General features: G+C 44.8%; 1 protein-coding gene across 5 annotated transcripts; it reads left to right on the top strand.

Annotated features, from left to right (window-relative positions):
- The first annotated feature begins 542 nt into the window (after positions 1–542).
- OAT (ornithine aminotransferase) lies at positions 543–22,763 on the top strand. 5 transcript variants are annotated; one of them, XM_021071999.2, is made up of 12 exons: positions 543–615; positions 4,946–5,069; positions 6,068–6,154; positions 7,719–7,946; positions 12,361–12,585; positions 12,698–12,793; positions 16,342–16,469; positions 17,047–17,169; positions 18,060–18,188; positions 19,349–19,462; positions 20,510–20,654; positions 21,947–22,763. In XM_021071999.2, exons 4-12 carry the CDS (start codon positions 7,748–7,750, stop codon positions 22,105–22,107), a joined length of 1,320 nt encoding a protein of 439 aa, XP_020927658.1. In that variant the 5' UTR covers positions 543–615; positions 4,946–5,069; positions 6,068–6,154; positions 7,719–7,747; the 3' UTR covers positions 22,108–22,763.
- The last annotated feature ends 3,523 nt before the right edge of the window (positions 22,764–26,286 follow it).

Below are 26,286 nucleotides of genomic sequence, written 5' to 3'. Positions count from 1 at the left end.
TATTCTGACCTCTGAATTTTCTAAGGGCTTGTAGGAGTCGCGCCACAGATAAACTTACGCCGAGGGTGTTGCAGTCACTTCAGTATCAACAGCCACGAGAAGCGCAATAGCGCTGCAACACATCAGGGTTCAAGGGCATGGGGGCCGCGGCTTTGTCTGGGGCTGGGATGGGCTGGCGCCGCGCATAAGGCTCGGCAAAGCAAGGACTTGGGAGCGCGGCTAGGGGAAAGCAGCGCTGGAGGTCCAGCCTACCGTCCAGCCTCGAGAGGAGGGGGCCCAACCGACGTTTCATCCCTTCGGACCTTGTCTTCCCGCCAGTGAACGATTTTAGAAAAGGCCCTGGTCACGCCTGAACACGGGGACTCAAAAGTCTTCCCAAAAGGCGTGAGGCGGGCTCGAACTCCGCGTCACAGCCTCAGTCGGGGATGCGCGGCTCCGGGGGCAGGGGGCGGGCCCACGGCGATTGGTGCCCAGCCCTCCTCCGCCAGCCAATGGGCGGCGAGGGCGTCCGGGGGCGGGGCAGAAGCGGTGTCTTAAGCTCTGTGACGCGCCTCTGTCGTCTCTGCTGCTCGGTTGACACGGTGTGTTCCGGCTCGTCGACTGCGGCGCCGCCAGGTATCTGCTCGGGCACCGCGGGGCCGAGGATAGGGCGGGGCGCAGGCTCAGCGGATCCCGGTGGGCGAGGCGGGCGGGTGCGGGTGGCTCTGGTCTGGGGTTCGTGGGGAGCGGGCTGAGGGGGCGCTCTGGGCCTCCGCTGGTAGGCAGGCTCCACCTCCGCCCCCGGTTTCCGTGGCTGGCGGCAGGCACCGGGGGCGGGAGACACACCGACCTGCGCGCAGTCGGGACAGGCAGGGGCGCAGCGCATCCTGGCCCGGAGCGGCGGGCGGAGAAGGCCGGAGGAGAGAGAGGCCGTGGATGTGGCATCCTCGCCTGCCAGGGCGGGCGGAGCCTGGCCGGGCCCTGGCGCGCTGCCGGTAGAGGCTGGTGCTCGGTTCTCCCCGGCCTGCAGCCCAGGCGCCCCGGGATCTCCGAGCCTCGGCCCAGAGCCTCTCTGGCGCCTCTTGGTTTCCCGGGAGGTGTTTAGGGCCCTGGCGCATGGGGCGGGGGCTGCGGGCACGCTGGGTTCCTGAGGTCGGCCAGGAGGGCGCATTCTGGATACCCGGGCACTGCTCAGTAAAGGGTGGGCTTTATTATAGGGCGGGGGGTGCCGATGGAGATATTGGGACGGGGTCCGAGTCCTTCCGGGTAGGTTTCCTGGACTCCGCAGCCAACCTGCCTATCTCTCTCCTCCAGCTTTTGTCCAAATAAAAAATGAGCAAAGTAGAGCCTTACCTTAACGGTACCGTGCAGGTTAATTACGTGGTATCAGGCTATTAGGGACAATAGGGCTTTCAGCACGAAGCCTTCATCCCTCGAGTTCCATTGCCAACAGTGCTGAGCAGTAATCAATTCTGGTGGAATTCAGTGGGATACTTGCCCTCAGTGACCTACAGTCTCCTCCCTCTGTCACTATAGCTCTAACCGTCTTGGTGTTGAGTTTTTCCTCATTGATAAATTAAGGTGATAAATTGAGGGGGAAAGGCGTGTCTTTGGAATGAAGTGGCTTTAAGAAACTGCTGAACTCCGGTTTCTCGGTTCTGCATCTCTTCTTTGGGTGCGTAAGAGTTTCTGTGTGGTAAACAGGTTCTCTCAACTTGAAGCTGGAGCTTTAGGTATGTGATCCAAAGTCATCTTACTCATTTGAAAGAGACAGTAGGCTTCTTTCATTAGAATATCCTGGTCCCATCTTTGGAGAATCTAGTCCCTGACTATGAAAAGAGATCCAAGTAGGAAAGTAGAATTTTTTAATAAAAACAAGATTTGGTTCAGTGGAGAAGAACCTGACTAGTATCCAAGAGGACACAGGTTCTATCCCTGGCCTCGCTGGCTCGGATCCTGCCTCGCTGTGGCTGTGGCCTAGGCTGGCAGCTACAGCTTGGATTAGACCCCGGGAACTTTCATGTACAGTGGGTGTGGACCTAAAAAAAAAAAATTAAATAATAAAATGTTTTAGTTTTACAGTTTTTCATGATATTCAAGATTAGTTTTGCTCTTTTTTTTTTGTCTTTTTGCCTTTTTCTGGGTCCGAGCCCATGGCACATGGAAGTTCCCAGGCTAGGGGTCTAATCGGAGCTGTAGCCACTGGCCTACGCCAGAGCCACAGCACCTCAGGATCCGAGCTGCATCTGCAACCTACACCACAGCTCACGGCAACGCCGGATCCTCAACCCACCGAGCAAGGCCAGGGATCGAACCTGCAACCTCTTGGCTACTAGCCGGATTCATTAACCACTGAGCCATGACGGGAACTCCAGTTTTGCATTTGCTCCCCCCAAAAAACCCCCAGTATAATTTGGAATGGTAACAATTTTGGTTTTTAGGGCCATACTCACGTGGCATATGGAAGTTCCCACGCTAGGAGTTGAATCAGAGCTACAGCTGCGGGCCTACGGGCCTACACCACAGCAACGTGGGATCTACTGAGCAAGGCCAGGGATCCAACCCGCATCCTCATGGATCCTAGTCCGGTTCGTTAACTGCTGAACCATGAAGGGAACTCCTGGAATGGTAACAATTCTTGAAAAGACTTTTTTTCCCCCTCAAAGAGCCTGTCTGAAAATATTTGTATTTTCACCCATAACCTGACTTTATTACAGTTACTCGTGGGGATATTTTATGCCCTTTTCTGAGGGGACCTGGGTGAAATCTCAAACATGTGAAAATAGTGATGAATGGATTTTGGAGGTGTGGGGAAGGTGTGGTATGATTGAGCCAGCCCTTTTTTGGTTGTAAGGCTTAAGGTGTTTGCGAGTGACGCACTTGGAGTTGAATTTCAGCCAGATTACGTAAGAAAAAAAAAAGAAAAAGAAAATAAAGAAACACGTTTGTTGGCAGAAGGGTTCAAAAAGAACTGTATTTGCGAGTGATTGCCTCAGGAAAAGTAAATATTTGACAAATGTAGTTAAAACCAAGTTTATCCCTCCAGTGGGGTATTATAAATGGCTTTTTGATGAATTTATGCTGGTTTTTCGTTGAGAGTGATTAAAAAAAAATAGTATTTCATAGTGATTGCGACATTAACTCTTCAAAATGCAGCCATTTATGGAATTTTATTTTAGGAACATTCTAGCATAGATAGTTTGGATTAGGTAGGTGGGAGTAATAGTAACTTGAAGAAGGACCTTGTTTTTTAAAAAATTTTTAAATTTTATGTTTTTGGCCGTGGCCTGCAGAGGCTTGATGTGGGGTCTCAGTTCCCAGATCAGGGATTGAACCTCAGGCCTCAGCGGTGAGAGTGCCAAATCCTAACCACACCGAGATGACCAGGGAACGCCCAGAAGGGCCTTGTTAATTCTATGGATTACTGAAAGCATTCAGTGTTAAAACTTTTTGCTGTCAGTACCAATTTGACCTCGTCTCCAGGATGTGAGTGAGGGTCAAGTTTAAATGCACAGCCTGGAGTGAACTAACCTAATGAAGTGAACTCTTGTTGGAAAGATAATTCTTGGTCTCGCCATGCCAGCCTCCTCTAGCTCCATCAGGGGTGGTTTGTTTAACCATTTTTCTGGATGGCCTTGCTCTCTGTTGCTGCCCTGACTCCCTCTAAAGTTTGAAGTCTGTTTAGGAATAAATACCCTTGTTCCTTTGACGGGGTGCTCAAACCTGGGCTAGGTTTTGGGGATGCAAAGTGAATTTTACGGCATGGTTACTGGCCTTTCAAAGAGCCTGGTAGGATTCTCTCAGGGGGACAGGCATGAAAACAAGTGTCCTGAAGTGTTAGGACCTGTGGCAAACATCCGAGCAAGGTTCCTGGGAGTCTTCAGAAGGTCTATTTTATAGGGAAGGGTGAAAAAAAGCTAATGTGTTCTATGCATAATTTTCTATTTATGCATAGAAAAAGATGAAACGTTAATGGCTACCTCTCCTAAGTATGGAATTGCAGGTAACTGCTTTGTGTTTCTAATTTTTTCCTAATAGGAAAATTTTTTTTCAAAGAGGAAAAGCTCCAGTTTAAAAAAGAAACCATGCACTGTTGATTTTCATGTTGCAGAAAATGGCTAACTCCCTTATGAATTTAAGGGAAGGAACTCATTGAGGGGCCATTTTGTGCTCTGTTTAGTGCTTTAATATTATCCCATTTAATCCTCAATAATGGCCTTGAACGACTTTAACCTCATTTTACAAATTGAGGCATTGAAACTAAAAACGATTGACAGTCATTCAAACAAAGCTACCCTTAAGAACCCCAGCTAGAATTTAAGTCCTGGTCTCCAAACTCTGAGGAACTTAACACGCTACTGTCCTGGTTTTCCAAGCCTTTTTGTAGGAGGAGATTGTTGATGTTGGCTATTTTTAAGCCCATCTTAATTCTGGTCTAATGCTTCTTATGCCAAGCACAGTAAGTTGAACACAGAAGGTTCTTTAATAGAAACGTGCTTACAGGATCCTAGTGCATTTGATGCATTAAACTGTTTGACTTCCCAGTTGAAAAAATGTTTAGCGTTCATCTTTATGGGAGTTCCCATCATGGTTAATGAATCCGACTAGGAATCATGAGGTTGTGGGTTCGATCCCTGGCCTCAATCCGTGGGTTTAAGATCCGGCGTTGCCGTGAGCTGTGGTGTAGGTCGAAGACGCGGCTTGGATCCCGCATTGCTCTGGCTCTGGTATAGGCCGGCAGCTACAGCTCCAATGAGACCCCTAGCCTGGGAACCTCCATATGTCACAGATGCGGCCCTAGAAAAGACAAGAAAAAAAACCCCAAAAAACGAACAAAATCTCTTCTTGTCATTAAGAACTGTAATTATTTTAAATGAGAATGTATTATGTGATTATGTTGAACCATTTTCACATTGTTGAACATGCTTTATTCACGAATGTCCACCGTCCTATTTCTTTCGAATAGAGTCTTGAAACCGGGAGTTCCTACTGTGGCGCAGCAGGTTAAGGATCCGGTGTTGTAGTTGCAGTGTAGGTCGAAACTGCAGCTGGGATTCTATCCCTTGCCTGGAAACTTCCCTATGCCTCAGGTGCGGCCAAAAAAAAAAAAAAAAAAAAAGAATCTTAAGAGTGAAGTCAGAGAGCACAGCTCTAAGTAGCCTGGCGATTAAAGCAACTTTTTCTGTTTCCTCCAAAAAAAAAAAAAAAAAAAAAAAAGGTGAAATTAGTTGTCTAAGAGCACAAACACTTTTAAGGCTTTTATTTATTGTGGTTAGAGATTTTTTTCAGAAAGTGTTTCAGTTTAAATAGTATCTAGGAGGTCCCGTCGTGGCGCAGTGGTTAACAAATCCGACTAGGAACCATGAGGTTGCGGGTTCGATCCCTGCCCTTGCTCATTTGGTTAAGGATCCGGCCTTGCCGTGAGCTGTGGTGTAGGTCGCAGGTGTGGCTTGGATCCCGCATTGCTGTGGCTGTGGCATAGGCCGGTGGCTACAGCTCTGATTGGACCCCTAGCCTGGGAACCTCCATATGCCACGGGAGCGGCCCAAGAAATGGCAAGAAGACAAAACAAAACAAAACAAAAACAAAACAAAAAAAAACAAATGGTATCTAAGTGACACTGTGTTTTACTGCTAATTTGATCAAGGCGAAAAGTAAATTTTTTTTTTTTTTAAGTTGGTCAAACAGAGCATTAATGCTTACTGCGTCTCTAGTCAAGAAATAAAGTTAAAAACCAATCAATGTTTTATTTATTTATTTGTGTTTGCTTTTTTTTTTTTTTTTTTTTTTTGGCTGGGCCCACAACACATGGAAGTTCCCTGGCCAGTGATTGAATCTGTGCCACAGCAGTGATAACGCTGCGCCACAAGAGAAGTCCTAAAATCAATGTTTGAGACTTAATATTTTGGGTGAGTTCTGTCAAGTATAACCAGAAGTTTTTGCATTTTTGCTAGCGGCTATCTCCAGTGTAATGATTCGTACGTAATTTTTTGGTTGTGGTTAATACACTTCTTTGAAATAAAATCTAGTGGAAATTAGGGATCTTCGAAAAATGCACTTAGGCACATACATCTGCAATTTATTTCAGGGGTTACTGAACGCTCTGAAGACGTCGCTGGATCTCCAGTGAAAAAATCTGTATTTAATCTGTACTGTGGGAAGAAAGGATAGTTGGGTGAGTCTTGGCAAGTGCTGGATTTTGTTTAGCGAATGCCTGAACATATTGGATTTACTGGGTAGTGCCAAGTTGATTGGGAAGCGAGTCAAGTTCCAAGTAATAGGTTTTACTAATCTGGCAGTTCAGACTGCGTGCTGGCTTGACTTATTGACAGAGCTCTGTTGAAACATGAATTAACTACTCTTTAAAAAAAAATAGCTATAGACATATTAAGTACGTTTCATGTTTGGCAACTTTCCACTAATCTTGAATTTATCTTTAAAAAATATCCCCCCACCCCCTGCCCTCACATGGTTGCTGTGTATTTTCCCGTTTTCTTGTTACTTTTGGCTTCTTCCTTAGCTCAGAATGTACTTCATGGCTTATCAGGACTCTCAGTGATACAGTTGGTTACAAAGCCTTGTGAAGAACTGTGATGGGGGCTGGTCTTCCGGCTGGTGCTGGTGAGAGGAGAGAAATTGACTCTGAAATATATAAATAGATTGTGAGCGAATGAATGCCAGTTTGCTCAGTGATATTTAAGATTTATTACTAAACTTCTTGGCTTGTCATAACTTGATACTCTCTAGTTCCTGGTTGCCTTTTTCTCCTTTAAACAGTTGCTTTTGTGGTGCAGTTTTTTGGGGGTTAATTTTATAGGAACCACCGTCTTAGCAGGGTAGACAGTTTTCTTTTCAGAGTTGCATCATTGCATCTCATACATACTGTTTTATTTTGTGTCTGGTCTCTTCCACTTAAAAAGCTCCTCAAAGGTTGTTTGCTATACATTACAAAACATTTTTTCCCCATCTTCTTACCTTTCACCTTTGTGTATGATGATTTGGACCTATAGAAGTTTTAGATAATTGTGGCTAAGAAACAGGTTTTGCCTTTCTAAGCAGCCCTTCCCTTCCCCCAAGAAATCACTTTTCCTTTCCTCATCTCTTTTCGCTTTGGTTCATCCCTGTTACCTATGTAGAGCCAAATCCTTTCTTAATTTCACTAGGACAGAGCTGATATGCACAGCAGTCCTCAGCCCCTCTGCGCCCCCCGCCCCCCAACGGCTCCCAGGCAGCCTGCGCCTCTGATTTGGTCTCTGGCTCTGGGCTCTTATCTTTGAAAGTCTCACACCCCCACGTAAATAAATATTTTCTGAGTGGTTCCTCAGTCTCCAAGATTAGGTGCCAACTCTTGAGTCACTCCGCTGTTCAGCCTTGGCTGAATGCCCCAGGGAGAAGGTGTACCTGTGTGTGTAGCTGTGTGTGTGTCTTTATTATACAACCTTCGGATGGTATGCGAAGGAGTTGGTGGAAAGAAAAAGCCTTTCCACCTTTCATTGGTCTCCTTGCAGTTTCCAGCCTGCAGCACTTTTTGCACACCACGCCAGTGCTTGCTGGGTTTTACTGTAAATGTGTCCCTGCTTGTCCTCCCCGGGGCACCTTCAGGCTTCCCAGAGGCAAGGCTCAAGTCGGCTCTTAGTTCTCTCTTCTTTTCCTGACCCTTTGGTAAAGGCTCAGCAAGGGAGTTGACCTGCCTCTGCTCCGGAAGGTCTTAACTCTCTACGCCTTCACTTTTTGGACAGGTTGCTGGTCTTCCTCCTTGAAGGACACCATGTTTTCCAAACTAGCCCATCTGCAGACTGTCACTCTCCTTCGTCGTGGCGTTCATTCTACAGTGGCTTCTGCGACGTCTGTTGCAACGAAAAGAACCATCCAAGGGCCTCCATCCTCTGATTACATTTTTGAGCGGGAAGCTAAATATGGGGCCCACAACTACCATCCTTTACCTGTGGCCCTGGAGAGAGGGAAAGGTACGTTCCAGCCCACCCCCTTTTTGGTTTGCTTTAAGGTTTTGTAAACATTGCTTTTGCCTTTTCTCCCTAGCTGTTTTTCCAGATGTGTGTAATTTCTCGCTTGCAGAGAGGATCAACTCAACATTCCGTGACTGTCTAGAACTTGCTGTGTTGGGGCTGTGTTGATACAGAGATGCACTTACTCAGCCTTTGTCATGAGGGACCTTGCCAGGCGGGGATGTAGGACATGCAACAAGTACTATAATATTGCAGTCATTTTTGCCTCCCTTTAGCTTTTTTGTTTTGTCTTTTGTCTTTGTTTTCTAGGTTCCCAGGCCAGGGGTCCATTCAGAGCTACAGCTGCTGGCCTATGCCACAGCCACAGCAACGGGGGGTCCAAGTGGCATCTTCAGCCTACATAAGCCACAGCTCATGGGAACAGCGGATCCTTAACCCACGGAGCAAGGCCAGGGATCGGACCTGCAGCCTCATGGATCCCAGTCGGGTTCGTTAACCTCTGAGCCACGACAGGAACTCCCTCCCTTTCGCTTTTATTTTGGCATAATGTTAGGCTTAAAAGCTCTAACCGTGGTGCTAAAACTTGTCTTTACACTTCACCCAGATTTCCCAAGTGCCAGCGTTTTACCGCATTTGCTTAATCTTTGCTCTCCAGACACACAGACAACACTTTTTTTTCTTGAACCGTTTGAGAGGAAGTTGCAGACCTGATGCCTCTTTACCCGAAGTACTTGGTGGAACTTTCCTGAAACACAGGGGCTTTGTTTTCTAGAACAAAATGGAATGATCCAAATCAGGACAAATAGACCACATAAAACATTGACACAGCTCTGTTCGCTGATCTGCAGGCCTGACCCAGGTTTCGTTTGTTGCTTTGTGTAGCAAATGAAGATCTCTGGTCTTGGGTTGCCTTCAGTTTTCAGGTCTGATAAATCCAATCCAGACCGTTTCCTCTGTCTTTGTCTTCATGACCTTGATATGTTTTTTTCTGTCTTTTTTTTTTTTAGGGCTGCACCTGCGGCTCATGGAGGTTTTCCTGCGAGGGGTTGAATCGAAGCTGCAGCCTCTGGCCGACACCACAGCCACAGCCACGCCGGATCTGAGCTGCGTTTGCGACCTACACCACAGCTCATGGCAAGGCCGGGTCCTTAACCCACTGAACGAGGCCAGGGATCAAACCTGCGTCCTCATGGATGCTCTCAGATTCGTTGTCGCTGAGCCATGATAGGAACACTGTCCTTGATGTTTTTGGAGAGTACAGGCCAGTAATTTTTCGAATGAACCTCAGTTTGGGGGGTACTGGTAGGTAGTGTCTGCCAGGCCTCTCCATTGCGAATTTACTATTTTTCCCTTTGAAACATCTTGTGGAGACAGGGTTACTCAGCAAATTTTTACTCCCACTTTTCGCACCCGTTAATGATTCTTGCCTGAGTAAATGATTGCTATTGTTGCCAAATGATGATTTAATCCACATGTTGAAATAATAACCATAACTAAATAAAACCAAAGTTTATTACTTAGCTGTGAGCCAGAAGATGGTACGTGGGAGTATTAACTTTTTTTTTTTTTTTTTTTTGTCTTTTTTGCCTTTTCTGGGGCTGTTCCTGTGGCATATGGAGGTTCCCAGGCTAGGGGTCAAATCAGAGCTGTAGCTGCCAGCCTACGCCAGAGCCACAGAAACAGCAACACCAGATCTGAGCCACGTCTGCAACCTACACCACAGCTCATGGCAATGCTGGATCCTTAACCCACTGAGCAAGGCAAGGGATTGAACCTGCCACCTCAGGGTTCCTAGTCAGATTTGTTAACCACTGAGCCACAACGGGAACTCCTGTTTGCTGGTATTTTAAATTTGGGACCAATACTGTAATATAGATAAAGCTTCTTTTGAACAAATGAAAATCTAGATTTATGTATTACAGATTTGGAATCAGTTTTGTTTTGCAAAAATACTCTTTATTTATAGTAGCAGAGTATATACTCTAGAATCTGACCAGGTTCAATTCCTGATTCTAGCCAGCTTGGGCTAGTTATAATCCAAACATCTAGGTTTTTTTTTTTTTTTGATGGTTTAGCAACTCCATTTTCTTTTATTTATTTACTTATTTATTCATTTTTGTTTTTGAGGGCCACACCCGAGGCATATGGAAGTTCCCAGGCTAAGGGTTGAATAAGAGCTGTAGCTACTGGCCTACACCACAGCCACAGAACACAGGATCCGAGCCGTGTCTGTGACCTACATCACAGTTCACAGCAATGCCAGATCCTTAACCCACTGATCCTTAACCCACTGAGCAAGGCCAGGGATAGAACCTGCATCCTCATAGATCCTAGTTGAACTTGTTTCCACTGCCCACAATAGGAATTCTCTCTTTCTTTTTTCTTTAAATTAAAACCTTTTTCTTTCATATTGGCATGTAGTTGATTTGCAATGTCGTGTTAGTTTCACAACACAGGCTACAACAAAGCGATTCAGTTGCATGTATACACACATCCATTCTTTTTCATATTTTTTTCCCATGTAGGTTATAAGAATCTTCTTCTTATCTCTGTTCTGTAGGGATAGTAGCATTCTCACTGGGGCTTTTGATGAGCTAAGGGACAAAAGCACCTGACAGTATATTAAGTACATGGTAGAAATTAGAGGTTAAGCCCCCAATACTTAATATCTACGATCAACTTAAAAAATTGTCGTAAAGTGCATACAACATAAAATCGTCCACTTTAACCATGAAATTCAGTGGCATCAAGTAATTCAGAATGTTGTACAACTATCACCTCTAGCTAGTTCTGGAACTTTATTTTTATCCCAGAAGGAAACCCCATATTCATTAGACAGTCACTTCCCATGTGCTCCTCCCCTTAGAACCTGGCAGCTACTAATCTGCTTTCTGTTTCTACGAATTTGCCTTTTCTGGGTATTTCATATAAATGGAATCATAGTACGTGAACTGTCAATGTTTGCTTTTGTTCACTTAGCACAGTGTTTTCAAGGTTCATCCAGGTGGCAGCATGGGCTGGTACTTCGTTGCTCTTTCTGGGTGAATTCTCTTCAGTCTTAGGAATAGACCACGTGTTTGTCCGTTCATCAGTTGCTGGACGTTTGGAGCGCTTCTACCTTTTGACCTTTTTAAATAACGCCGCGCTGATCATCAGTATACACATTTGTGTTTGGACACTTGTCTTCCACTTCATTTCTTTTTTTTTTTTTTTTTTTTTTGACGTCTTGCTAGGAGTGGGATGGCTGGGTCATATGGTAATTTTATTTTAATTAATTAATTAATTAATTTTTCTTTTTGGGGCCACACCCGCATATGGAAGTTCCCAGGCTAGGAGTCTAATCGGAACTACAGCTGCCAGCCTACACCACAGCTACAGCAACACCAGATCTAAGCTGCATCTGTGATCTACACTAAAGCTCACAGCAATGCCGGATCCTTAACCCACTGAGCGGAGCCAGGGATAGAACCGCATCCTCATGGATGCCGGTCAGATTTGTTTCCACTGAGCCACGACGGGAAGTTCTCCTATGGTAATTTTCCGTTCAGCTTGTTGAGGAACTCCAAACTGTCTTCAACAGGTATTGCACCATTTAACATCCCACTAGTGATAATAGGAGAATTTCAGTTTCTCCACCCTTCTCTTTTTTTTAAGAGAAGGATAACCATCCTGGTAGGTGTCAAATGCTATCATTGTGTTTTGATGTGTATTCCTCTAATGACTGATGAGACTGAGCATCTTTTCCTGTGCTTGTTGGTCACTTGCATATCTTCTTTGGAGAAATGTCGATTGGAGCTCTTTGCCCATTTTTTCACTGGAATGTATATCTTTCTGTATATCTTGAGTTGTAAGAATTCCAGCTACTAGATCCTTTTTATATAGATGTGATTCGGAAGTCCTTTCTGCCTATTCTTTTGGTTTTTGTAATCAACCAATTGTGATTTTTACGTTATACATAACTTCTACCATTAAATTCCAGCTTTAAATTCCAAACTCCAGTTTTCCAGGAATAAAGGTTTCACTCTAGGAGTTCCCTGGTGGCTCAGCAGGTTAAGGAGCCAGTGTTGTCACGGCTGTGGCTCAGGTCCCTGCCGTGTTGCAGGTTCAATCCCTGGCCCAGGAACTTCTACATGCCATGGGCAGGGCCAAAAAAAAAAAAAAAAAAAAAAAGAGAGAGAAGCTTTCACTTGTTATAAAATCAGAGTTTATAAAAGCTTTTCATGTTTTGCTGTTACATATGTAGTTTGAAGCTGAACAGATGAAATATAATTTATTCTATATTGTGCTGTAACCACAATTCTGTATGGACCAGGAGTTATGTGTAGGTATTCAGAGGGCTGGTGGCCAGCAGTTTTAATCTTTGAACTTTATGTCATTTGGTGATTTTTCTAAAATTAATTCCCTTACATTTTAGGTGTTTACGTTTGGGATGTAGAAGGCAGGAGATACTTCGACTTCCTGAGTGCCTACAGCGCTGTGAACCAAGGGCACTGCCACCCAAAGATCGTGAACGCTCTGAAACGTCAGGTGGACAAACTGACCCTGACGTCGAGGGCTTTCTACAATGACGTGCTCGGGGAATACGAGGAGTACATTACGAAGCTTTTCAACTACCACAAGGTCCTGCCTATGAATACAGGTAACGTGTTTGCTTTTTGTGGTTGTCACTGTTAAATAGCCAGGGAAGTCTTAGGATTTCCGATCGTTTAAAACATTTTTAAAACCGGAGAAACGTTCTCTTTTGATAATAGGGGTGGAGGCTGGAGAGACTGCCTGCAAAATCGCTCGTAGATGGGGCTATACGGTGAAGGGTATCCCAAAATACAAAGCAAAGATCATTTTTGCAGGTATGTGAAATTCAGCATTAACTGCTGTGCTTCTAACACACAGTATCACTTACCATGTGAATTTACCAATGAAATCTTCCTAATGTGCTTGCCTTATATGTGTGTTATTTGCCGTGTGTTTCATAAAAATTGTGGGATTTCTTTTTCTTGGGTTTATTTCCAAGTATTTCTTTTCTTTTCTTTTCTTTTTTTTTTGTCTTTTTGCCATTTCTTGGGCCGCTCCCTCAGCATATGGAGGTTCCCAGGCTAGGGGTCCAATCGGAGCGGTAGCCGCCGGCCTATGCCAGAGCCACAGCAATGCAAGATCCCAGCCGCGTCTGCGACCTACATCACCACTCACGGCAACGCCAGATCCTTAACCCACTGAGCAAGGCCGGGGATCAAACCTGCAACCTCATGGTTCCTAGTCAGATTCGTTAACCACTGAGCTATGATGGGAACTCCAAGTATTTCTTCATATATGGGATTTTTCTCTCCTAAACACGCCTCCCTCCCTAAAATGGGTGACTGGCTGATTTATTTTCCCTCTGCTTATCTGATTTGTCCCATAGCAGTTTTCTGGTTAATTGGTTGGTCTTACTGATGATGGAGCATTTGTGTGAGGTTGTTGAGGCTGGGTTATATTACAGGGGGGCCATGTCCCGAGTATGATAGGAAGCTTGAACCTCAGCATTTGATATGTTATTGTGTCGTGTTCTGAGAAGCTGTTGGAAGTGGAGGGCTGGAGTTGCCCTGGAGGTATTTCTGGGAATGGCTGAGAGGAAGGACTTGCGTACTCATTGGGAAGACCAGCAGTTAATGCAGATTATTGATATAGTCTGACTTTTGGGATCTTGGTAATGAGTTCAGTGGATATTGGTTCTGGGAGTTCCTGTTGTGGCTCAGCAGGTCATGAACCTGACTAGCTCTATGAGGATGTGTTTGACCTCTGGTCTTGCTCAGTGGGTTAAGGATCTGGCGTTGCCGTGGGCTGTGATGTAGGTTGCAGATACGCCTCAGATCCTGCTTTGCTGTGGCTGTGGTGTAGGCCTGTGGCTGCAGCTCCAATTTGACCCCTTACCTGGCAACTTCCACATGCCGTATGTATGAGCAGCCCTAAAAAGCAAAAAAAAAAAAAAAAAAAAAAGGGAAAAAAAAGACATTCGTTCTGACTTTTAAGCTTCAATTTTCATTTGTAAAATCATAAATATGGATAAATTTGTCCCTGTGCGTGGTCAAGATGCTTGTCTTGTGATCGTTGAAATCATTAAATATTTTGTCTTGTGAACACGTGCAGTTAAGGTATAAACCCCATAATATAATAGGATCCAGAGTTGCCCTGATGACTGGTATTTGGAGGAGGGGTGACAATTCTTTTTCTGAAGAAAAAAGTCTGCTCGTCTCTGTGATCTGTGGTTTGGAATCCTGTGCCTTCTCAGCTGTAGGACAACATTTTGTTTGTCTGGCAAACAAGAATGGCATTTCTCGTGATTTTGGTTCTTACAGACTGTGTCCAGTCTGTCCCATGCCAGCACGGGGTACAGAGGTGTTTTCCCTGGGTGGTGAAGGAGGCTGGTCAGTGGGCGGAGACAGAAGACTGTCCCCAGCCACAAGTCCCTTACCCTGCAGGCTGAGCTGCAGAGCACAGGACTCAGAGGCCGGATGGAGGAGAGCAAATCGGTTCATGGGCTGGTTGGTGCATTTTCTCGTAAACAAGCCTGGGCAGAACCAGTATGTGACTGCTTGTGGATACATAACGTGGGGATTAGCCCTAGCTGAGAGAGGCTTTGCAAGGGGAGGATTTGGAGACGCAATGAAGCCAACTGAAGAGAATCAGTACTGGATTAATTGAGTTGCTGCTGGCAGAAGTGGTGGAAAGATATTTAAAAAAAAAAAGTGGGAAACCCCCCAAGCTTCTCTGATTCTGCTTTGTTTCTTCCCTTCCTTGAACTTACCCACATGGAAGTTATCTCGTGCATTTACTTCCCTGGCTTGTGCTGTGGGGTCTCCTTTCTTCCCCATCAGCGTGGAAACTCCGTGAGCGCAGGGAGCTTGCCAGTCGTCTTCCCGTCTTCCCGACAGTGATTTCTTTGAACTTGGGCAACTCAGATCAGGGTTCTTTCTTTCTAAATGACTCCAATAATTGTGCTTGGTTCTGAAATAAAACCGAGAGAATCAATCAAAAAAAATTAATAATCAAAACTTTGGCACGGGAAAAGCAATACCACGTGAGGTAAAAAGACAAATGTTAACCTGGGAAAATTGCAATTGAAACTACAGACAAAAAATTTCAATAGTCTTAAATAAAAAGTTTCTGAAAACAGAAGAAAAAGTTTCTATCTACTTGATAGATAAATAGGCTAGAGACAAAGTGTTTATAACGAAAGATGGGCCCATGGCCCTTAGCCACATGAAAAGATGCTTAAACTCACTCATGATGAAGTAAATGCAAATTCAAAGTCATTGATCCATCCTCCAATTATAAATTACATATATTAATGGGTAAAAAGTGTTCCTGAACAAAGGCCGGTGTCTGTCCTTTCGCATATAACAACTTATAATAGCTGGGAAGATGTATTTAACAGTGGTCAGACTGCCTGAGGATTTTTTTTTCCTAGGGCCACACCCGCGGCACATGGAGGTTCCCAGGCTAGGGGTCAAATGGGAGCTGTAGCTTCTGGCCTACATCACAGCCACAGCAACGCCAGATCCAAGCCGCACCTGCGACCTACACCACAGCTCCTAGCAACGCCGGATCCATAACCCACTGAGTGAGACCAGGGATCAAACCTGCATCCTCATGGATCCTAGTTAGATTCCTTTCTGCTGAGCCATGACGGGAACTCCTGCCTGAGGATATTTTATCTAAGTGAAATTTAAAAATTCATCCTGTAGAACAGTTAGCCTGTAGGGCTGGATCTTGAAGGACCGTGTCTATGACATTATCACTGTCATAAATGTGTCTAGAAGAACTATCACTAGAAAAATATACATGGAATATCTCCGTTGTTAGAGTTGGGATTATTGAAAGAAAAGACAAATATCTATCCCCAGGGGCTGTGTATTGCAGTTGGGAGGCTCCGTGGAGATGTACCTAGAATAGTAAATGCAAGGCCAGACCTCAGTGGTCATATGAACCAGTGTGCTAAGTATCAGATTTTGTTTAATAAGCTCACTGGAGGCTCTCTAAAGTAGGAAACCCTTGCTTTTTAAAAAATCCGGCTTCCTGGAATTCCCATGTGGCTCAACTGTAATGAACCCGACTAGTATCCATGAGGACGCGGGTTCGATCCCTAACCTTGCTCAGTGGGTTAAGGATCCAGTGTTGCTGTGAGCTGTGGTGTAGGTTGCAGACTCAGCTAAGATCTCCCGTTGCTAGCCGGCAGCTGTAGCTCTGATTTGACCCCTAACCTGGGAACTTCCATATGCTGCAGGTGTGGCCCTAAAAAGCAAAAAGGCAAAAAAAAAAAATCAAATCAAATCAGGCTTCCTAAGGTCTTTTGGGTGGATAGTGCTTATTAACCGTGGGTGTTTGTTTGAAATAATGACTGTTTATTTCTCCATCCTAGCTGGAAACTTTTGGGGAAGAACGTTGTCTGCGATCTCCAGTTCCACAGACCCCACCAGTTACGACGGGTTTGGACCATTTATGCCAGGTTTCGAAATCATTCCATATAGCGATCTGCCTGCTCTCGAGGTACTTGCATGACTAGCATCCTGGCGCTTCAGCTCATAGTCAATAGAAGTTACATTTGTTGAATGTATGAATTAAAAACAAGCATCTGTACGGAGAATCTAAAAAGTTAGGCCAAGACTTCAGACTTGTGCTTTGTATCGGTCAGTTTCCAACAGGGAGAATCTAGGTTCTGTGGTCTAATCCTGACAACTAACTAACCACTTTAGATTTGTCTTCCGCTAAAGTATTTTTTTTGGTCTTTTTAGGGCTGCACCCGCGGCATATGGAGGTTCCCAGGCTAGGGGTCCAATCAGAGCTGTAGCCTCTGGTCTATACCACAGCCACAGCAACGCCAGATCGGAGCCACATCTGCGACCTACATCACAGCTCATGGCAACGCCCGATCCTTAACCCGCTGAGTGAGGCCAGGGATCGAACCTGCAACCACGTGGATTCTCGTCAGATTTGTATCTGCTGAGTCAGGACAGGAACTCCTGCACACTTGTAATGAATGGGAAAATACGTGCATTGTATGATTTCTAATTTCCAAACAGGTTCGAAAGGAAGTTCCTAAAAACATATCCGTATTGTTTTCCAGCGCGCGCTTCAGGATCCAAACGTTGCTGCGTTCATGGTAGAGCCAATTCAGGGAGAAGCCGGCGTCGTGGTTCCGGATCCAGGCTACCTCGTGGGCGTGCGCGAGCTCTGTACCCAGCACCAGGTGGTGTCCCCGCCGGCACCCCTGCTTTTAGGGCTCAGCTGATGGGACACGGGCGCTTCCCTCACCTCTCCACTAGAGGGAGCCCTCATTCTACAAGCTCCAGAAGCTTCTCGTGCCCTCCTGAGCACCTGCAGAGAAGCTGAGGCTGTGCTGGCCAGGCCCTCATCACCTTCCTTCCTGTCAGACACTGTCATGTCCCTTTGCTCCGGAATTTAGGCTCTCTCCCCCTCTTTTCTCACCAAGCTAATACACATTTAATACAAAGTGAAATTTTTTTTTCTTTTTGTCCTTTTAGGTCTGCACCCGCGGCATATGGAGGTTCCCAGGCTAGGGGTCCAATCGGAGCTGTAGCTGCCGGCCTCCACCACAGCCACAGCAACGCCAGATCCGAGCCGCGTTTGCGACCTGCACCACAGCGCATGGCAATGCCGGATCCTTAACCCACTGAGCGAGGCCAGGGATTGAACCTGCAACCTCATGGTTTCTAGTTGGATTTCCACTGCGCCATGACGGGAACTCTTTTGCTTTTCTTCTTTTTTTTGTCTCACAGTAAATACTAATAAATGTGGGGAGTGAACAGGGAGATGAATGTCTTCCCAGGGTACTTATATTCAGCCCCCCTACCCTCCCTTTGCACACGTGCCTTTGCACCGTGTAGAGCAGTGCAGCGTGGGCCTCTGGGGAGAGTGTGGCCTGGCCCAGGAGATAGCTGGTGTGTCTGCAGGATTTTCCTGGGACATCGTGGAAGTTGCACGGCTAATTAAGATGTTTTCTCAAATCTGAGGGAAGGTCAGAATGACAGATTTGTGCAGAGACAGATACAATAAAGCTCACTCTTTCTCTGTGGAAATGTAAATGATAATTAATGCTGGGTTGTTGTTTTCCAATAGGTTCTGTTTATTGCTGACGAAATACAAACAGGATTGGCCAGAACTGGTAGATGGCTGGCTGTTGATCATGAAAATGTCAGACCTGATATCATCCTTCTGGGAAAGGCACTTTCTGGTGGCTTATACCCTGTAAGTTGAAGGTCCAGCTTCTCCTTCTACTCCCTACTCTCATGAGTCCTTAGATATTTTTACATTAGCCATTTGTGACAATATTGCCTTTTTTTTTTCCTTTTTAGGGCCACACCTGTGGCATATGAAAGTTCCCAGGCTAAGGGTCAAATCGGAGCTGTAGCTGCCAGCCTACACTATAGCCACAGCAATGCCAGATCCTTAACCCACTGATCGAGGCCAGGGATCAAACCCACATCCTCATGGGCACCAGTCGGGTTCACTGCCACTGAGCCACAGCAGGGAACTCCCCAGTGATGCCTTTGTGATGGCCTGCTTTTACCTAGTGTGCTATAAAAATAGGTCATCTAGAGTATGTGTAATAAAAACATTTCAGAGTTCCATGGGGTGATGCACTTAGTTAATTTTAACTGAAGAACTGAGTGTGCCTTGAGAATTGTTCCATGGCACTTGTTTTGGGTGGAAACATTTTATCCCTGAAGTACTCTGGTAGATGCTATGCTTTTTTCCCATTGTTCATAAATGTACCATCACTAATGGTTTAAAACCATGACTGATAGAGATTGGAAAGAATTAATGTTTGATTGTAACTCTTGGGTTTGCTATTCAGAGCCAGCAACTGGTATGGATTAAAGGGCTCTGAAAATAGTGCAAGCACATTGTTTGCTAAGCAGTTAAGCAAAACAATTCACCTTGAGAATGGAAAGAATTCTAAATTATATCATTGCAGAAAGAGCTTTCTTATGGTTACAAAATGCTATTCTGCGGAGTTCCCTGGTGGCCTAGCAGCTAAGGGCTTGGTAGTGTCACTGCAGTGGCTCAGGTTTGATCCCTGGCCCGGGAACTTCCGCATGGCATAGGCACTCCCCCTTGCCCCCTGCCCCAAGCTCTTCCATGCATTGAAGGGTGCCTGGGGTGCTTGTCACGTGTTAGGGCATCACTCAGTTTTTCATTGGTAGCTAAGGTGGCAGATGGGTAGCTCTTGTTGTAAAGCTTTATGTTAAATTTCGTATCAGCTTCATAAATATTTGTGTTCTTGGTAAGAATACAAATAGTTCAAAAAAAAAAAAAAAGAATACGAATAGTTCAAAAAAAAAAACGAATACGGAATAGTTCGTCTGAGAAACGACGCAGTCAGTGCCGAGTTCTCTGTCTTTCAGGTCTCCGCGGTGCTGTGTGATGATGAAATAATGCTGACCATTAAGCCAGGGGAACATGGGTCAACGTATGGTGGCAATCCCCTGGGCTGCCGAGTGGCCATCGCAGCCCTTGAGGTGAGTGAGGACTGGCGGCGGCTGTACAGTAGCTAGTCCTTGTTGAAGTTGGAAGTTGACTTTTAAGTTTGAGTCACGGGTGTGTGAGAAATGCCATGAGATCGCCCAGTGTTACAAAACAGGAAGTACAGAGGAAAGATTTTTCGGGACAAGGAGTTCTCAAAAAGTCATCAGACCTTGGCCGAGCAGATGGGACTCTTGTCTGTGGGTGTCCCTGTTTGCAGTCTCCTGGGTGTCTGGGCGCCTGAGCCTGGGGGGGGTCCTCACAGCTCCCATTCTGACAGGCCTGGCCTGTTGGGCCCCTGGCTTAGCATGCTTGGCCTTTTGTTGTTAAAAGTGTGGGTTTGAGTGCATTTAGACCTATTTCCTTACGTGCCTACGGAAGGCATAAAATTTTCCCTCTGAGGATGGACTTATTCGGGGAAAAAAGCAAAGGAAACTATTGCCGGTAAAACATTAAAGTATATCTAGGTCATTGATTGGTTCACCTAATAAGAAAGCATACCAGTTGCATTAAATAAACTTATTTTGCACAGAAATCAGATTGGTGATGGGTTTGTCAGTAAAACAAGGCTCTGCGGTACCATATGTTTACTTAGAGATCCGACTGGTGAGGCTTCGAAGCAAATGGAAGTTAAGTTACCCTGGACTTTACCTGATCGTGTTCTTCCTTTGCTTAGAGTCCACATTCCGCTCCGATGGACAGCGTAAAAGGAGGCAATCTTTTTATTTTATTTTATTTTATTTTTTTGTCTTTTTGCCTTTTCTAGGGCTGCTTCCCATGGCATATGGAGGTTCCCAGGCTAGGGGTCCAATCGGAGCTGTAGCCACCGGCCTATGCCAGAGCCACAGCAACACGGGATCCGAGCCATGTCTGCGACCTGCACCACAGCTCACGGCCACGCCAAGTCCTTAACCCACTGAGCAAGGCCAGGGATCGAACCTGCAACCTCATGGTGCCTAGTCAGATTCGTTAACCACTGCGCCACGACAGGAACTCCAAAGGAGGTAATCTTAACGAGTGTGTAATTTCTCCTGAAACGTTAGGTTTTGGAAGAAGAAAACCTTGCTGAAAATGCCGAGAAGATGGGTACCATCTTGAGAAATGAACTCATGAAGCTCCCTTCTGACATCGTAACGACCGTACGAGGGAAAGGATTACTGAATGCGATTGTTATTAGAGAAACCAAAGGTACGGAGTCCCACCATGTTACCAGATACTCTTTTTTGGAGGAAGAGCTCCAAACACATGTGGCATTTTATCTGGTCTTTGGATTCCGCTGGTCGAAACCGTCTACCGGCCTCCCGTTGACCACGTCTTTTGGGCAGAGCGTTGCCTGCTTTCTGTGAATGGATTTAAAAAACCAGCTCTTTCTGGCATGAAGGCTCATTTAACTCATTTCACCTGTTTTTATTCCTTTAAGTCATTTGTTAGTCAGGTTAATTGCACAGCACTGGATTTCCATTTATTTTCCCTTCGTGAGTCTGCCCAGGGCACTTTCCAATCCATTTCCTCTTTGCTCTTCTCCGTTGCTTTCGTTCTTTGCATATCAATAGAGACAGTGGGAGCAGTAGCAATAAGAGGAATGACGATGATGTTGATAATAAAAATAAGCCCAGCTGCCACTTAATTGAGTGTTGGATGTTCAACGCATCATTTGTAACCCTTAAGGAGTCCAGGCTGGATTTCCTTGCCATAACCCCTCCTTTTAAAGCAGTGATTTTAACCTTGACTGCATTTTACAGTCACCTGGGGAGCTTTCAGACGAATTAATCCAAGCCTAGCCTCACTATGGAGACACTGATCTGATGGGTCTGGACGGGGGCTCAGGCATTGACTGTGGTCCCCTTTGGTGATTCTGCTGCAGCCAGGGTTGAGGATTGTGCTATAAAATAATGAGAGTCTAGTTCTTTTAGCTCAGGAAGCAAACCCGGATGAGGAACATGCAGCATTCACTGGGTTTTTGAGTATTGCTTATTCTAGGCCAGTGCATTATCCGTATCCTACCCCGGCTCTTTTTGCATTGATTCCTTGTGTAATTAATTACATCCACCTCAGCGTGTAATTTTTTTGCTTGGTCTTTTTCACTTTTCACTTATGAAAAACGAACAGAAACCATGTCTAATCATAACCGTTCAAACCATTGCTAGAATGTCCCTGTGGCTCAGCGGGTAAAGAATCTGGTGTTGTCACTACTGTGGCTCGGGCCACTGCTGTGGTGCAGGTTCGATCCCTGGCCCAGGACTTTCTGCTTCCTACAGGCACGGCCCCAAAGGAAAAAAACACAGAAAACCATTGCTGAAAAGTAACTTCATTTGTAAGAGTAGGAACAAAGCAAGCTTGCAACTCAGAGCTGCCTTTCTTGAGTAGTGAGTGGGAGTTCTCTTTGGCCAGGCCGCCCTTGCCCATCTGTGCCCACGGGGCAAGGGACGGTGCAGGCGTTCCTCTTGGATCAGCTTACATGTTTAACTGTTGGTCTTTAGATTACGACGCTTGGAAGGTGTGTCTGCGACTTCGAGATAATGGACTTCTGGCCAAGCCAACCCACGGCGATATCATCAGATTTGCGCCTCCGCTTGTGATCAAGGAGGATGAGATTCTGGAGTCGGTGGAAATCATTAACAAGACCGTCTTGTCTTTCTGAGGGCGATGCCAGTGGGCAGCGGCCCCCCGGAGCCAGCTGGAGACAGGCAGGTCGTTGACGTCTTGTAAAAACCTCTGGTTTCTGTGCTTAATGCAGGCCTAGTCCACTCCCCCGTTTCAAGGGCTTTTTAAAACACATATTTTTTAGTTCATACATAATAGAATGCCATTTATAAACGTGCACTTTGCTGGGTAACGTAACCAAGAGACTGTCCTGGCATCTATATCTGAGAGTTTTGCGTGTGTGCGTGCGTGCTTGCTGAGGTGAGAAGCAGACTATATAGACACAGCCTTTTCATCAAGCCCTCCAGTGTAAGTTTCATACGATTTTATAATTTCCTGGCTGGTATAAGTGTTGGTGTTTGAAAAAGTTAGGTGAGGATATTGCAAAGAAGACTTGATTCACCTTATAAAGTTGAATTGCAATCACAGACTTTTAGGAAGGGTTGATGGTGAAGCTTATATAAAAATGCTAGATTTTGAGTAAACTCCAAATTGGCCAACTCCAGGATGTATTCTATGAATGTCATTTTTTTGGAATTGAGAATTTATGTTTAACATTCCTAGATTATGTTTTAAGTGTTTTGATATAATTTGTTAAAAGTGTTTATTTTCAGTGTTTCTTTAAATTTAAATAAATCTCATATTTAAAATGTCTACATTGGAACCAGTGTGATTACTGTGGAGTTATTAATTACCTCACATTTTAAAGCTCTCCGAGAATGTTGCTGTTTTATTGCTTTTTGCCCATCATGTGAAGAGGCTTGATTGTTGGATCTCAGTTCGCAAACCAGGGATCAGACCTGGACAGCAGTGGTGAGAGTGCTGAATCCTAACCCCTAGACCACCAGGGAACTCTCCTGTTTCTGAGAATGTTCTCACTTGCTTTTTTTTCATGTGTTTTCTAAGAACATTTTTGCTTCCTTGGTAATTTCTAGAAAAAGAGAAATTATGAAAAGAAAGTCTCATGATTTTAACCTTCTTCCTTTTCAAAATTACTGCTGGAGCTTCCACTGTGGCACAGCGGGATAGGCGGTATCTCTGCAGCATTAGAATGCCGGTTCAGTTCCTGACCCGGCATAGTGGGTTAACTGATCTGGCATTGCCACAGCTATGGTGTAGGTCACGACTGTGACTTGGATCTGACCCCTGGCCTGGGAACGCCATTGGCCGTGGAGTGGTCAAAAAAGAGGAAAAAAATTCGTGCTTTTGTCCCAGGTGTCTACTAGTATTTACCACTTTTACTAAAGTATCCCAGTAATGCATGGTATTGTACAATTTTCTGCCTTTTTTTTATCTTGTCCTCCTGAGCAGTGCTTTTCTATGTCGGTAATTATAAATGTATTTCATTCTTTTAATGAAAAATTAATCAGTCAATCTAAGAAAGAGATGGAAAATTTTATTCAAGCCAAGTTAGGGATAACCCGGGAACACCCTGTCAGACAGTCCCATGGACCCTTCTGCCCGTTAGAAGTCAAAGCACAGTTAAGTGTTTTGAGACAGAGGCCATACATTAGATGATGTGTTATTTTGTTTTATTTCTTGCTTTTTAGTGCCTCAAGTGCGGCATATGGAAGTTCCCAGGCTAGGGGTCGAATCGGAGTTATGGCTGCCAGTCTACACCACAGCCACAGCAACACAGGATCGGAGCCACGTTTGCAGCCTCCACATTGCTCACAGCAATGCTGGATCCTTGATCCACTGAGCGAGACCAGGGATCGAACCTGCGTCCTCAGGGATACTAGTTGGGTTCGTTTCTGCTGTGCCACAACGGGGACTACAAGAAGTGTCATCTTTGAGGAGCTGTTTTGCGGCTGGGAGAACGTTGCTCTTTCTGGCCGAGCAGTTATTTCTGTCTGCGGGGAGGCTGAGTGGATGTCGATTGCAGATGCATGGTGCACAGTGGGGGAGAGAGGAGACCAAAGGACAGGGGAGATTTTTCATGTTCGAGTTTTTCTTGTCTTGCCATAAAATAGGAATTTTATTTCACACCCTAATGACTAGAGTATTTCATCTGAAGTGGATATATTGTAATTGCAAATCAGGGAACGTCTGAGTCTTTTCCAGTTTTTCACTCTTTTTTTCTTTTAGAAATGCAGCATAATTTCCATAGCACTGTCTTTTCCTCCAGTCTTATTGAGAAATAATTGACGCACATCACTGCATACGTTTAAGGTACACAGCGTGATGGGACATGTACTGTACTTGGATTTACATGTATGGTGAACAATTTCTCACTCTTTAAACAAAGCTGACACAGTCCTGTGAGTGTCTCTGCAGAGTAGACCTCTAGAGGTATGTTGCGGTGTTGGCAGGAACAATTTTAATCAGTAGTGCCCCGTTGCTCCCTGCCCGCCCTGAGGTTCTAACAAGTCACCTTTTAGCAGCATGGGAGTTCATGACCAGGTTTGTTACAGGAGGGTCTGCTCCTATCAATGGCAATGCTTATTGGTCTGGGTGGGGGGTTCTGACTTAGACCTGCCCAGCCCCTGCAGATGTTAAGTCTCGTAAGACACGTGGCAAACTGGAGTGTGAGGTCCCTCCTAAAATGCTGAGAGGCTGCCAGTTCTCACCCCTGGCTGGGACTATATATAGGAAGGGGGATGGCTGGAGCTGCTCCCAACCTTATCTCGAAACCTGGAGCCTCAGGTCACCTTGTGGCCGTGCATTATAATCACCAGGGTTTCTGGATGGATGCCCAGGAGAGGGATTGCTGGAGCGTATGGTAGTTCTATTTTTTTTTTTTGAGGAACCTCAATAATGTTTTCCATAGTGGTTGCACTAAAGTATATCCCCACCAACAAGGTAAGAGGTTCTCCACACCTTCTCCAGCATTTACTGTTTGTAGACTTTTTGATGGTGGCCATTCTGGTTGGTGTCAGGTGGTATCTCCTTGTAGTTCTGATGTGCATTTCTCTAATAATTCGTGATGTGAAGCATCTTTTCATGTGCTTTTTGGCCATCCGTATGTCTTCTTTGGAGGCATGTTTATTTAGATGATCTGCCCATTTTTTTAAAAAAAATCATTCGTTTGTTTTTTTGACATTGAGCTGCAGGAGGTGTTTATATTTTTTTGGAGACAACCCCATGCTGTGGGTTGTCTCTTTGTTTTGCTTATGGTTTCATTGGCTGTGCAAAAAACTTTTAAGTTTAATTGGGTTCCACTTGTTTTGTTTTTATTGTCATTACTCTAGGAGGTGGATCTGAGAAGGTCAGAGTCCTCAGCCTATGTTTTCTTCTAAAAAGTTTTTTAGTATCCCATCTTACATTTAGGTCTTTTTATTTATTTATTTATTTGAGGAGTGTGCACATATTCCACATATTCCATAATTATTTTTAATTACAACAATAAGAAAAACTCCATTAATGAAGCAAATCTTGTTAGAAACTAATTAAGAAAACTTGGTAGAATTCAAATTGGAAACAGTTTGAATTGACAATTCTGAGTGCATAGTGGTAAGAAACTATCTATCATACAGTAATTAAAGAACATTTTAAATCTTACCCTTCTTACATTTAGGTCTTTAATCCATTACTTGTGATGATCATTGTACAACTATCAATGTAATAAATTCATTGAGTAATAAAAAATATATATATGTTAAAAAGTCCATTTTGCGTTTATTTTTGTGTCTGGTGTTGGACAATGTTCTAATTGCATTCTTTTGCATGTAGCTGTCCAGTTGTCCCAGACACCACTGAAGAGAATCTTTTCTCCACTGTATATTCTTGCCTCCTTTGTCATAGATTAATTGACCATAGGTTCTTGGGTTTATTCCTGGGCTTTCTATTCAGTTCCATTGAACTATATTTCTGTTTTGGTGCCAGTACCGTACTGTTTTGATGACTGTGGTTTTGCAGTATAGTCTGAAGCCAGGGAGCCTGATTCCTCCAGCTCTGCTTTTCTTCCTCAGGATTTCTCTCGCTATTCAGGGTCTTTTGTGTTTCCACACAAATTAAAAAATTTTTTGATTGAATTCTGTGAAGAATGCCATTGGTAGTTTGATGGGGATTTTGTTGAATCTGTAGTTTGCCTTGGGTTGTATACTCATTTTGACATGTTCTTCCAACCCAAGAACATGCTATCGTCTTTCCATCTGTTTGAATCATTTTTGATTTCTTTCATTGGTGTCTTAGAGTTTTTAGAGTACAAGTCTTTTGTCTCTTTAGGTAGGTTTAT

The sequence above is a fragment of the Sus scrofa genome, chromosome 14, assembly GCF_054392235.1.
Source record: "Sus scrofa isolate SSC_HxYL_T2T_F1_AM1 chromosome 14, Sscrofa_HxYL_maternal_Yorkshire_Landrace_v2.0, whole genome shotgun sequence".
Lineage (NCBI taxonomy): Eukaryota > Metazoa > Chordata > Mammalia > Artiodactyla > Suidae > Sus > Sus scrofa.
Note: the sequence above shows the minus strand (reverse complement) of the source record. Positions and strands in the feature narration are given on the sequence as shown.

Excerpts from the sequence above, each read along its gene's own strand:
- OAT (XM_005671548.4), top strand. The coding sequence starts at position 7,748 with ATGTTTTCCAAACTAGCCCATCTGCAGACTGTCACTCTCCTTCGTCGT. Across the intron at positions 16,470-17,046 it reads GCGATCTGCCTGCTCTCGAG|CGCGCGCTTCAGGATCCAAA; the intron begins GTACTTGCATGA and ends ATTGTTTTCCAG. Across the intron at positions 19,463-20,509 it reads TGGCCATCGCAGCCCTTGAG|GTTTTGGAAGAAGAAAACCT; the intron begins GTGAGTGAGGAC and ends CTGAAACGTTAG.